At 39.1% G+C, this 14,411-nt stretch overlaps 1 protein-coding gene across 1 annotated transcript; it reads left to right on the plus strand.

Moving 5' to 3' along the window:
• Positions 1–944: 944 nt before the first annotated feature.
• On the plus strand, positions 945–12,757 carry LOC143879117 (uncharacterized). The gene is made up of 6 exons (XM_077381302.1): positions 945–1,121; positions 1,255–1,340; positions 1,436–1,495; positions 1,615–1,696; positions 11,779–11,892; positions 12,587–12,757. The coding sequence occupies exons 1-6, from the start codon at positions 945–947 to the stop codon at positions 12,755–12,757; spliced, it is 690 nt and encodes a 229-aa protein (XP_077237417.1).
• The last annotated feature ends 1,654 nt before the right edge of the window (positions 12,758–14,411 follow it).

Consider the following 14,411-nt stretch of genomic DNA (forward strand, 5'->3'; position numbering starts at 1 on the left):
GAGGTGGTCAGCCGCCTAATACAAGGATAGAGAACAGATAAAGAAAAGATATACACAACAATAAAGCCATCATCAAGGGGGCAGGAAGTCAAACATCTCGAAACCCTGTATTCCCACACCTTCCCGAGCGAGTTTATCTTCCTCTTTATTAGCCGATCTTCTAATATGCCTAAATATAATTGAGGATCCTTCTATTCGGTTCTACATCTCGTCGTAGAAGTGTGCAAATCTCCAAGGGGGGACAACCGTCCCATTCAACCACCGAATAACATTGATAGAGTCTCCTTTCATGATGTATGAACTGTCAGACTAATTCAATTAGTTTCAATCAATGTATCATATCGTTGATTTAATGGTCAGATCATAGTAAAACTTTAGAAGCTTTACTTAGACCATAGTCAACCTAACATAGTCAAATCTTAACTCTATACAACAGTTGGATATTGACCTATGATCTATTTTATATCTGAAAATATAAAATTCTGATGATTAAGAAAAACACCCATATTTGAGTTCTCATGTTCCGATTTATATCGATTTTTTATTGTCATTCTCAAATGATTTCCTATCCATTTCTAAGACTTCGAAGAGATCCAACGGTTGGATCGTTGCCAATCTATCAGGATAGTATCTAAAAATAATAATTTTTCTAAATCCAAAAATTCAAGTGGGCCCACATTGTTAGGATGATCCGAAGCATTCATTTGAAAGGCCCTTACATAGATTGGGTGTGTACTAAAAATCAGCTCAATAGGATCATCCTAACCCGTCCAAAAGTGGAGGGTAAAATAGACAGACACCGTTTGCCACAAATCTGCCCATTTTTGCCCTCCGATTTTGGAGGGGTTAGGATGATCCAATGGAGCTGATTTTTTATACACACCCTATCTATGATGGGGCCTTGCAAATGAATGGTTTGGATCACCACAAAAGATGTGGGACCCATGTGTTTGGGTCCTCAAGCTCATGATTTCTCCCGAGTTCTTAGCTTGGTCTGTGGTCTCTTTATTTGGAAATATTCTTCAGACAGGTTGGAGGGGATGTTGCTTGAAGCAAAGGGATCATGGGCAGATGCGGAAAAAACATACTCACGCTATCTGGAGGATGCTCCACTTGATCAAGTAAAATAATCAGGGGTTCCTGAAACCAGCTCTTTTTTGCTTTCTTGGATCAATTGGCTACAGCTATGATTCTTTTGACATGCTTATTTCATGAAATTCAATGAATGAAAATTTTAGGGCCTTTCTTTTTCAGGTAATCCACAAGAGGAAGGTGGCAATGGCAAAGGCACAGGGCAATATTTCAGGTGCCATTGAGTGGCTCAATAAATATCTTGAAATGTTAGTGAGTCGGATTCATATACTCACTCTTTGGGTTGCTTTTTCTCTCTTGTGTACTTTACAAAGATTGCTACGGTGGTTGAATTTTATTTCAGATATATGGCAGATCATGATGCATGGAGAGAACTTGCTGAAATATATGTTTCTCTACAGATGTGAGACATATTTTCCCTTTTTTTTAACGGCGAAGCTTTTATTAAGACATATTTCCCTTTGTGCTATATGAAAGGTCCTTCATTTTACTAACTCTTCCGTTGCTTCCTTTTGTAATCAGGTATAAGCAAGCAGCTTTTTGTTATGAGGAGCTAATATTATGTCAACCAACAGTACCACTATATCACTTAGCTTATGCTGAGGCGAGTAGCTTTTTTGTAGTTTTTTATGTGATTATCAAACAAAAACTACTGCTCTTGGTAACATCATATATATTTGCACATCATGCTAGGAATTCTGTTTCTACTGTACGTCGTCTTTATTGCATCAAGTCAATTTTTTTGTGAATTTGTCAGCTGAATTTAAGCGGTGAATGGCTGGGGTGGCCCATGAGAAGGAGGATTTTATGATTCCGTGCATTGTTCCTATGGATGTTTTGATGGCGGGGAAGCAGATCTATGGATTGCTGTCTCACATTAGTGACGTTTGAAATGCTGGCCGAATTGTTACTTGGAGACAAACATAGCTACGGTTGATTCAAACACGTTCATAGAGGAGACCAATGTTACTAAGACTCTCGAACCAAACAATACAGACTGAGGTGTGCTAGAATAGAAAAGAAGCAAAGATCTAAAGAGGAATGAGAGATAATTGATCAAATTCAAAGAGAAAAATCTCAATGTTCTCTAACAAGCAAAACTATATTAATAGAATCCCTGGATATCAAACAAAGTAAGACATTTCAGTTTCCTGAATTAACCCTGGCCTACTTTAGAACTCCATCATCTATCCTAGGCTAATCTAATATCTTAAACAAGACCCTAGAGATCTTCCTACCCCTTCTAACTGATCCAACAGTCTTTACACCCTTATTCTGCCCAGATCAACCCTACCCTTTTCACCCATAATCCCTACCTTGCTTTTACCATTCACCCATCACCCCATTCAAAAAAAAAAAAAAACCATTCACGCATCATATCCTTACTCCTTGGGACATCTTCTAGGCCAGACTAGTTATATATAGGTCTGATTATTGAATAGATTGAGGTCTGATTTTTTATATTTCATACTGATTAGTTACTTCTTATTGTGACTTATAGTATAGATAATTTAATTTCTATTGATGATTAAAATTTACAGCTTAGAATTTGTTTAAAACTCTTTGCTGATTTTGATTATTCGTGTTATGTTTATGCTGTTTTGGAGTTGCATGCTGATGTTATAATTTAAATGGAACGCTTTTATTGCTCTTAAATTCCAGATAGTCAACCTTTGAACCCTAGGTTTGCATCACTCCTCTAGGAGTCAAGATTCCTAATATGAAAGGAAAGGTATACATGTTGAAGAAATCGATATATGGGTTGTAACATTATCCAAGGGCTTGCTTTAATAGATTTAGTTGAGCAGTGAAGAAGTTAGGATACTACCTGAGTTGTGCTTGTCAAACCCTCTTTGGTATGTACTGTATTGATCATTTATGTGGATTACACTTCGATAATAGGGAACTCTCCACTTGAACTGAGAAAGTTAAAAAGGCATTTATAGCTAAAAAAAATTGAAATCAAAGACTTGGGGCATCTTCAGTTTTTTTTTTTTTTTTTTTTTATTATTATTATTATTATTGGGGATGGGGGGGGAGCGTATTGAAGCTGCAAGCTCTAAGAACAGTATCTTCGTGTCACTAGTGAATTATATTCTTGACTTAAGGATATACAATCAATCCAAAGCCAGATTAGTTGAAAAATGAGGGGGAAGCCACATATGTTGTTAGTAATATCAATTAGTTTATCCATGCCCCTCAAGTTCCCCATTTAGTGGCAACTGACAGAGTACTGAGATATCTGAAGGGATCTCCAGGAGATGATTTGTTATTTAATCACGGTCATCTGGATGTGAAAGCTTTTTCTGATGCTGATTGGGCAGGTTTTGTAGATGATAAACATTCTACTATTGATTATTGTATTTTTTGAATGAGGCAACTTAGTTCCTTGAAGGAGCAAGAAACAAATAGTTGTTTTCAAATCAAATGATGAGGCTATGTATATGATATGGGAGTGAACGTGGGAAGACCCTTGAAGCTTTACTACGACAATAAAGTGTTGCTATTAATATAGCTCATAATTTGGTTCAACATGATCATACCAAAACACAGAGATTGACAAGTTCTTTATTAGACAGAGAGTTGCTTCTGTAGAAGATCAACTAGCAGATGCCTTAATTAAAGGGCTTGTCAAACCCAAGTTAGAGTCTATCTTGTCCGCGTTGGGCATGATCAATATATTTGCTTGGCTTGGAGGAAAGCGTTGATATATTTCATATCATATGGGGACCATCTTATGTGGTGTGTCATTATTTACGTGAATAGTGATCTCATGAATGGTGACTAGTGAAAATGTAACTCATATTTGTAATGATTATCCATATTTAGAATAAACACAATGAGTCGTAGGGTTTTACTTGGAAACCTATGAATTCTCCTCCTTTGTGATGTGGTACTATTTACGTGAATAGTGACCACTTGAATAATGACTAGTGAAAATGTAACTCGTATTTTTTATTTTGTTTTTTAATGGTAGTGAAACTGTAACTCACATTGGTAATGATTGTCCATATATAGAATAAACACACGGAGTCGTAGGGTTTTACTTGGAAACTCTCGAACTATCTTCCTTTCCTCGCTTATGTGCCATAGTTACCGGATTCACCATCCGCCCTCCGATCCGCGATCCAGGGTCCCACGATCCGAAACGTGGTTCATTAACAACCCGGATCGTCAAAAATGACGAACCGCGGCGACCCGCTGGAGAGAAAGAGAGAGAGATGCATATAGACTAGAAGAGAGATGGAGAGAGCTACAAATTTTATATATTTTGGGTTGAATTGGAACTAGAGCTTTATTTTGAAAAAAATATGTAGGGCATACATGAGGTTTTCTTATTTTTTTATTAAATGGATGTAGTATGGACTATGGAAGGATATTCATATATTCCAACGGGAACTTTCTTTTTGAAAAAATATGTATGACATACACGTAGTTTTTATATTTTGTGTATTAAATGTGCGTAGTGTGTACTATAGAATGACATTCGTGTAAAAATATATGAAATAATATATATATATATATATATATATATATATATATATATATATATATATATATATATATATATATATAAGCTGGATGGAAAAGAAGAGAATTTTTTGATTTTTTTGAAAATTCTATGAGAATTACACATCACTTTTTTGACTTTTTTTAACAAATGCACCCATTCAACTCACATATTTTCAATCTTACCCCCTCCTTTATGCTTTTAACAAACGCACCCATTAAAGCCATATAATTTCAATCTTACCCCCCTCCTTTATGGTTTTTTAATAAAAAATCTATAGGGTGATCTTAACCATCCGATTTAAGAGGAATTATGGAAACATCTATAGATTGGAGGGCTAGGATCAGCCTACGGAAATGATTTTTGGGGCACAACCTATTTATGTTGTGTTCCATCACATGGACGGTTTGGATCAACCTATGACGTGGTCCGTACAGTTCTTTGTCGGCTCGTGCATCGCACGCACCCATGAAAGCCATATAATTTCAATCTTACCCCCCTCCTTTATGGTTTTTTAATAAAAAAATCTATAGGGTGATCTTAACCATCCGATTTAAGGGGAATTATGTAAACCTCTATAGATTGGACGGCTAGGATCAGCCTATGGAAATGATTTTTGGGGCACAACCTATTTATGTTATGTTCCATCACATGGACGGTTTGGATCAACCTATGACGTGGTTCGTACAGTTCTTTTTCGGCCCGGGCATCGCACGGGATTTTTTACTAGTATACTATATAGGAGAAGAGAAAAGAAGAGAATTTTTTGAATTTTTGGAAAATTCTATGAGAATTACACATTACTTTTTTGACTTTTTTTAAATGCACCCTTTCAACTCACATATTTTCAATCCTACCCCATCATTTATGTTCTTTAACAAATGCACCCATTAAAGCCACATAATTTCAATCTTACCCCCCTCCTTTATGGTTTTTTAATAAAAAATCTATAGGGTGATCTTAACCGTCTGATTTAAGAAGAATTATGGAAACCTCTATAGATTGGACAGCTAGGATCAGCCTATGGAAATGATTTTTGGGGCACAACCTATTTATGTTGTTCTATCACATGGACGGTTTGGATCAACCTATGACGTGGTCCGTACAGTTCTTTGTCCGCTCGTGCATCGCACAGAGTTTTTTACTAGTATATATATATATATATATATATATATATATATATATATATATATATATATATATATATATATATATATACCCATATACCCTCATCGTACCGCGTACCCGACTACCATCGTACCCAATACCCGTTCCCATACCGCGTACCGGAACGAACCAATACCCGTTCCCATACCGCGTTCCAGGTAACCTTATTCTGTGCTTCTATCTTCTTACCTTCTTTCTTGATTTGTTTACAAGGTTAAATCACAACTATAGTTGTAACAGCCTTAACCGGTCTTCACATAGAAAAAAGACAACCAAAAAGGGTGTATTTTGTAATTGAACAAAAAAAACAAAAGGGGTGTATGGTTAACATAGGGAGTGGAAATATCACATGCCATAAGATTATTAAATAATTTATTAAAATTTTGATCAGTTTGAGCTCGGATTGAGGTTGGATCGAGACTTGCTAAGAGCCAACTTCGTCTCTTTTTTATTGTTGTTTTTGGTGCCTAACCTAGTTGGCACCTTGCAAAGTCAAACTTGGTAACTTGGGAGTTGCCTTGTTTTACAACTTCCCGTTAGAACTGACCACCCGCAATAACCCAGTAAATTGGAACTTCATACAGATATTCCTCTATATAAAAATTACTTGATGTATAATATAAGTGCAGAGATATATTTCCTATGATTTAGCCGAAACTTTGAATCTTCAGCAGACACACGTGTCGACACCGACGCACGCACATACTGACACTCCTTTCGACATTCGTAAACGTACTGCCAGAACTGTAGGACTTAATGTGGGCAGGTGTAGATATTATTGTACTGTATCAAGTGAAATACTATTTTTTATCGAATATTGTGTTTATTTCCTCTCTTCTTTAGTTCTTTTAACTAATATTTGTTGTTATCCCCCTCCCTTATATGCAAAACACTGAATAACACTCTTCTTATTGTATCTTATTGGTCTCTCTTTCTCAATGCATATTGAGACTGAAGATAACTAGATTGATGAATCCACTGTTGGCGCTTCTGCCGATGCCTTTTTTGGGCGAAAAGCAATGCAGAGTTCACCATAATTGTCATATTTTGACGCATTTCCTTTGTAATTTTTCCACAGTTGTCATATAGAGGTACCTTTTTTCGGTACTTTTTTTGGGTAGTTTTTCTGTGTAGACTTTTTTCCGTTATTTTACATAAACACATAATAAGAACTATGATTATAAAAAACCAGGTGGACCACTTGACATGGGCTTTTTTATTTGATAGGGCCCACCTTTTGCACATCATTTTTTATAGTTTGGGTCTCACCACTTTAATTTTATAATCATTCCTAGCACGGGAGGGGCTCACAATTTCACCTTTAATGTTATTAGTAGGTGAGCCCAGGGCCCACCTTTTGCACATCATTTTTTATAGTTTGGGTCTCACCACTTTAATTTTATAACCATTCCTAGCACGGGAGGGGCCCACAATTTTACCTCTGACGTTATTAATAGGTGAGCCCACCATCTTTACCCGAACCTATGCACTAGGGTGGAACCCACCATTTTACACATCCGTTTGAGAGGGTGGGGTCTCCTATTTTACACCCATGCATAGCATGGGTGATTGGGTTCAGAATACTAATGTGTGTGTGTGTGTGTATATATATATGACGAATTTGGGTGTGTAAGAAGTTATCCATACCACACAACAGGTTATGAGTTATTTAATTTTCAAGGGTCACTTTCGATGTGGCAAATTTATCTGAAAACTAAGTACCCTTGTTATAGCTCAGTGTGGACCCCGATCCGAGAGAGGCGGGGGGACGTGCCCCCCAGACGAGTCTCGGGATCATCCACGTGAAGGAGAGCTCCGCCAAGGAACTCTCGAAAGAGTGCCCCTCACAGCATGAGCGGCGATGTAAAGTGAGATACCTCTCGATTCATGGACTAGCCCGGATTCGAGACGCACCTCGAACAAAGAAAGAGTCGCCATCCAAGGAAGTGGGCCCTGGATCCCATGATGTGCTCTGTCGCAACAGATAACCAGAGATACAAAGGGTCCGTGTCTGATGACGAATGGGGAAGGGGTTAGGCGCCCCCAATTCGCCCAAGTGCAAGCAGCTGGTCTCTTATGCCATTTATTATTAACTTTGAAGAGTTTTGGGCAAAAATCATGTGAAATGGGAACAATCATCCCCGAGATAACGTCTATCTAAGCATGCATGACCCGGGGATGGGCAAAGAAAGTGAACATCCAAATCCTAACTCATCGCATCTAATCCTAACTCATCACATCTAAGAAAGCAATAAACAATCGCATGCATAGCTACAGCTAAGCAGATGATGACAGATATAATGAGATAAGGAAAGCAAATATATAAGTTTAGACAGATAATCAAGCTAAGACGAATGGATAAACGCTATAGCTAAGCAATCAAAGCAGTAAGGTAAACACACCAGCATGCGAGCCTATGCAAGAGATAAGACTAAGAAAATGGCAATCGATCGCACGCTAAAAGAACAAACAAACTAGAATACAGAAGAAATCTAAGATAAGCACACAGCAAGCTAAAAGGTGCAAGAAAAGAAAGAAATCAAAAAATCAACGGCACGTGAGAACCAAAAATGCTAGGGGAAAGAAGATGGAACACACGATAGGCTCAGATGACGATTCAAAAGGAATCAAGCCCAGCGATCCTAATCTGTTGAAGATCGGACAAGTCTCGCGATCGTCATAACCTATCGTTGGGCTCAACGAGGGCAATCCCTGTAAAGGGGCCACGCTATGTCATCGCCCGTCCCAAAACCCGATAAAACGTCAGAAAACCGATGGAAACCAGAAAATCACAATGAAAACCGGAAATGGAATGAAAAGAGGGCTCCGAGTGACCCGGCAATCACCATCCTTGCCCATTTTTGCTTTTGTTTTGAAATGTTTGAAAATATTTATTAAAAAGGTTTGACTGAACTTGGGTGGACCCAAGCTACCTACGTACCCTGCGGAGAGGGATCAAGCCAACGTAGTTCAGACGGAAAGGTGAGAAATATTTGTAAAATGGTGATTTTAAAAAAAAATGGTGATGAAAAAAAGGGTGTGTAAAAATGGTGTAAAAAGGGGGGTGTAAAAAAGATGGTGTAAAAAAGATGGTGTAAAAAGATGGTGTAAAAATATGGTGAAAGTGTGACTTGACTCAGGATGCCAGCTGCACGCCTGAGCTGCCTACGTACCCCTCAGCTAGGGATCAAGCCATCCGTAGTTCGGACCAGATTTTCCTAACTACACTCTAATGACTCGAGATTTTTGGGATTTTTAATGTTTTGAAGTGTTTTTGATTTTTTTGACACAAGAGGACAGAATCCTATCATCACAATGGGAGGACAGACTCCTGATATCCCGCAAAGGTTGGACAGCATCCTATGCTTTGCGGGGGAATGAACAGAATCACGACTCTGCAAGGGTTGGACAGCATCCTATACCTTGCAGGAGCGGACAAAATCACGTGACTTGATGAGGGGACGGACAGAATCCTAACCCCTATGATGATAGGACGGACTCCTGAAAGACTGAAGGACTGACTCCTATGCTGAAGACCAACTCTGAAAGATGGAAGGACGGAATCCTAAATTTTATGAAGGGATAGGACAGAATCCTAAGCTCTACAGGGGTAGGACAGACTCCTAAACCCTAGGATGGTAGGACTAACTCCTAAACTCTCTAGGACTGACTCTAAAAAGGAAGAAATCCCTTAACCTGCGAAAACTCTAAGGCAGGAAGGGAAGGAGTTGGCTCAAGATATATTCCGTCATAGCCTAAACCCGATGGAAACTCCGAAAATCGATGAAGATCTCGAAAACCGAATGAAATCCCGAAACGCAGGAACTCGAAGGAGAAAACAAAACAGAAGGAGCCCCAAAATGAAAGAAAATCCCAAACTCTAAGGAAAGTCGAAAGCGAGGCAAAGGAAGAGTATTACCTGTTTGGAGGGAAATTGCCAATGCGGAGGATTCCTTGGAACTTTAGTGTCGGCACCGGAAATGGTGGCCGAGCATCTCCCGGATTGTGACGGTGCCGGATCTAAGCTGGAATTGCCGAAGTTTCTGATCCGATGGCAAGGTTGATGAATCGATTGCCAGAATTTTCAAGGATTGTTGGAATAAATGGCGAGGCGGCTTCGATGGTACAGTTGAAATAGAGAGTTAGATCTGATGGGGAGATGAGATTCAAGTCACTGGAAATGAAGGGAACAGAGGTGAATAAAGCAATAGAGCCGGGTTTTGGTGGGTACCGACGGGAGAAATAAATGGTGGAGGAGTGGGTTTTGAAGTGGGATTCGAGAAAAATGGAGATTTGGATATGGGGTTTGGGGCTTTATAATGCAGGTTAGAAGGTAGTGGAAATGGAATAATGAAATGGGTTTATATATCGGAGGGATTGTAGAAACGATTAGGAAAGTCTTGGGCTCGGATCTACAGAGGAAGGGGCGGTGATGCAGAGAGGATGGACGGCGGCTCCATCTCCTCCCCCTCTCTGTTCTCTCTCTCTCTCTCTCTCTTTCTTTCTCTCTCTCTCTGTGTATTTATTAAACGAAAATGGGGTTTTCAAACAGAGGTGGGTTGGATCGGAGATGGGGTGGGAGTGGAGGTGGCGGCCGTGGAGAGAGGTTCGGATGGTGGAGTTTGGGCGGCGGTAGAAGTGGGTTTTCAAAAATGGTTTTTGGGAAAAAAGGTAGAGGTGGTGGTGGTTTAATGGAGGTAGTGATGGCTGAGATGGAGGTGGAGGAGAAGAAATGGAGGTTGAGGAAGATGGAGGTGGAGCCGATTTTCCCTCTGTTTTCTTTGGGGCTGCGGTTGGTGGAGGTGGAGGATGGTGGAGGATGGGTTTCGATTTTTGGAGGTACAGGAAAAGGGGTTTCGGTTTTGGGTTTGGAGGAAGGTGAAGGTGGAGACAGAGGAGGGTTTTCGAAGGGTTGGGTGGTGGTGGTGAGGATGGTGGCGGTGGAGCTGAGGATGGAGGAGGAGGTGGTTGCAGAGAAAGGGGTTTTTCGACGGAAATGGGTTTTGGGTTTGGGAGGTGTGGTGTTTTTTTTTGTTTTTTTTTTTAGGTGTTGAGAAGAGGGGAAGAAGAAGAAGAAGGTGGTGGGATAGGCTTGCCGGAGAAGATGGTGTTTTTTTTTTTTTTTTTTTTTTTTTTTTTTTAAATGGGTTCTGCTGGCCGATGGTGGTGGCTGTGGGTAGGTAGGATCGGTTTTGGGGGAGAAGGCTAGGTGGTGACTGAGGTGGTTCTTCTCTCCCTCTCTTTTTCTTCCTCCCTCCCTTGCAAAAAAAAACCCTGCCTAAACCCTAATCGATTTGGGTTTTTTAAAGGAAATGGGTGATAAATTCGTACCCCTCTTTACCTGGACAGCCCCTCCTAACGTATTTGTGAAGAAATTTTAACCAAAGGGGGGAGGGGCCAAGTAGAAAAACAGGGTGAAGATTCTTCTTTCTCCAAATGATCCTCACCCTTAGATTTGATCCAAGGGTCCCTAGGGATTGCTTACACCCTAAGTATTATGAGAATTCCCAAAAATACCCTTCCAAGGATGGAAAATCATCATTTTGCCAAACAAAATATCTTGTCTTTTTTGGAAAAAGGGGGGGATATCCACACAACCATGCTTTGATTATCGCACATATTTCGCCTGTCTTATCCTTCATTTTTCGCCCGATTGCCCTGAAATTTCGCAGGGGGATTCTTGAGAATACTAACAACCTCCTAGGGAATTTGTACCCAGGAATATGCGAAATAAGGCGCTTCAAGACTCAAACCTTCTTCTCATTTTGAGCCCAGTCCCCCAGGAATTCGTGGAGATTAATTTCGGGACATCTTGGGACTCAAAATTTTAGGAATTTTACTGGGTATTCAATTTTGGGGACTTTAGGGCCTTGTCAAAATGGGGTGTCTACACTCAGGAAGAATCTTATGTTATACCTTAACTGTACTATGTTTTAGTCTATTACTACACCTTATGTGAAGGTCTTGGATTGTAACCATCACATTGTGTTTGTGCTTTGATTCAATAGGTTCTCTATACAATTGGTGGCCTAGAAAATCTGCAGACGGCTAAAAGGTACTATGCGTCCACCATTGACTTGAGTGGAGGCAAGAACACCAGAGCCCTTTTTGGTATATGTTTGGTGAGATGCCCACTACATATCTATCCCTTCATTATCTTTCACAATGTCTTTGTTTTAGTCTTTTGTTTCATTTTCCTCTCTTCAAGAATAATCAGAAGCTTGTTAATCACATTCTTACTTGATGCATGATTGCACTATTACACCTACTTAGTACGCACCTTTTTAAGTGCCTCATTCTCTGTGACTCTTGACAAAACAAGATTTTATTGATAATGATACTATGAGACATGGTTATGTAAGAGTTCCCATTCGATGCAATGATTTGGTCCACACACATGATGCCCAGTGCACTGCTGACAATTATTTAATTGCGCCCAACATGGAGTTGCCATACCTCAATGTGCTACGAATGGGAAACTGTAAGCATCCAATCAGTGGCCTACAATGGAGTGGACAATTAAACAAATGTAGAGCAGCAGCTCAAATTCAAGTAGAGAATGCCCTCCAATTGGACGTTTATGGTTGACAATCAGAGTGATTGATAGTGGGGTCCACTGATGAATGGTCTAGATCATGTTACTGTCATTTGAGTGGACCTAATCTCACTGTATCTTATGGGAACTCACGTTTGAGTTATATACCTTTACAGATTGAAACAGCATTTGTATACTTCTCATTATCTTATATGGATAGATTGCTATTATTATCCAATTAGATTTAGTCGATTACTAAGAAAAGCTTATATTCTCCACAGTGTAGTGTTGCTATCAGTCAGTTTTCGAAAGGGAGAAACAAGGAAGAGAAAGAGAGCCCAGAGCTGCAATCCCTCGCTGCACGAGCCTTAGTGAAAGACTACCAGCAGAGAGCTCTCAACAAACTCCCTCTACCTACAACCACTCTGAGGAACATGAAACTTCTCTCATGACGCCATTTTTCCAACTCATCAGCTTGTTTAGAATTTGAAGGGTTCTTCTATTTGTGCAGGAGCAGCAGCTGCGAATTCTTAATGTATGAAATTTTTTTCCTGTAGGCATTTTTTCTAAATCCAGATGTGGTTTGTAATTCCCAATAATAACATTGGTGAATTAGAGAAAATGAAAAAGTGAATTTTCTTGAAGTTATCAAGGTATTATGATGTTTGCAGCAGCTCCATGGTGATGATTTTCTCTATGGAAAAAAGAGTTCCATAAACCTCAACAAAAGAAATCATGAAATCAAGATCTATTAAAATTTACGCACAATTAAAATAACCTCATTAAATTGATGAATATATGTTGTCTTGAGTACTTAAAATTTGTTAAGTCCATATTTGGAGTTTGAAGTAAATGGTTTTTTGTAGTTTCATAAAAAAAAAGGGGGGGGGGGGGGGGGGGGGGGGGAGGGGGGGTGTTTATTGAAGGAAATGATATCAACACTGCAATGTTTTAATAAGATGCACGAAAGCATCTTGTCGTTTAGTACTTACAGGGCTGTCAAAAGGATATTACAGTTCTCAAAAAGCCCTTACAAGCCCTTTAAATACTAAACAACAAGATGCTCTTCGCATCTTATTAAAACAATGCACTGCTGATATCATTTCCCTTTATTTATTTAGTTTTTGAGGAAATGCTGGAAAATTAACTTTTTGAGGAATTTTTTTCTGAATTTTTCCGTAGATCCAAACAGCTCCTCATTATTTCTAAATGGGAAAATTGTATGAAGACATCTCTTTTTTTTTAAATGGCAAAGATTCCATTAAAGCAAACAGAGACGTTCCTGGAGGATACATGGGAAGTTTCCCAACCCGAAGAGAGAGAAAAAAACAAAACAAAGCTAAGAGGGTAAAAAAATCAAAGAGTTCCAAGCTTTCTTTGAACCCCAACTCTTGCAAGTCTATCTGCTTCAGCATTGGCAGAGCACCTAACATGTGGAAAAGAGATGGACGCCATCTAAAGAGATGTATGAAAACACTATTGTTTTAGGATTGTCTTTAACATTTAACATTAACGTTCTGACATGTATGACATTAAGGCCACGTTTGGATACCAGCAAGATTTAGATTTAGATTTAGATTTAGTTGATATTTTTAACTGGATCAGATCCTTAGATTTCCAAATCAGCTACAATAGTGCAAAAAAATCCGATTTTCAAATCTTTTCTGCGAGACATGATTTGGAAATCAATATTTGTGGCAACTTCCGTCACCATCGCTGCTCCTCGAGGTTGCTCCGGCAGCAGCGAGACATCCCTCCCTCCCTCTTTCTCTTTCTCTCTCACTTAAAACAAGATCATGAAGATGATTGATGTGTTTTGTAACCAAAACTCAAATCCAAATCAAAATACAAATGCATGAGGTATCCAAACGGGCCCTAAAGGTATATCTTTGTCATTTTATTAAAAAAACAAAAAATATTCTCATCATGAAAAAATAATTACTAATGCGATGCTGACATGTGGTGCACTAGAGAAGCCAATTAGGGACCTCTCTTGAGAAGGCAAACGTGCAATTGGCGCCCACTTGTTCAAAGATCCAAAATTATTTTTCTAAATAGGCCTTGTTATATAGATGGGCCATACACGAAAATATAATTCTAATCTTG

This window comes from Tasmannia lanceolata, unplaced genomic scaffold (assembly GCF_043159265.1).
Source record: "Tasmannia lanceolata isolate RefF3 unplaced genomic scaffold, GAP_Taslan_0.1 ptg000006l, whole genome shotgun sequence".
Lineage (NCBI taxonomy): Eukaryota > Viridiplantae > Streptophyta > Magnoliopsida > Canellales > Winteraceae > Tasmannia > Tasmannia lanceolata.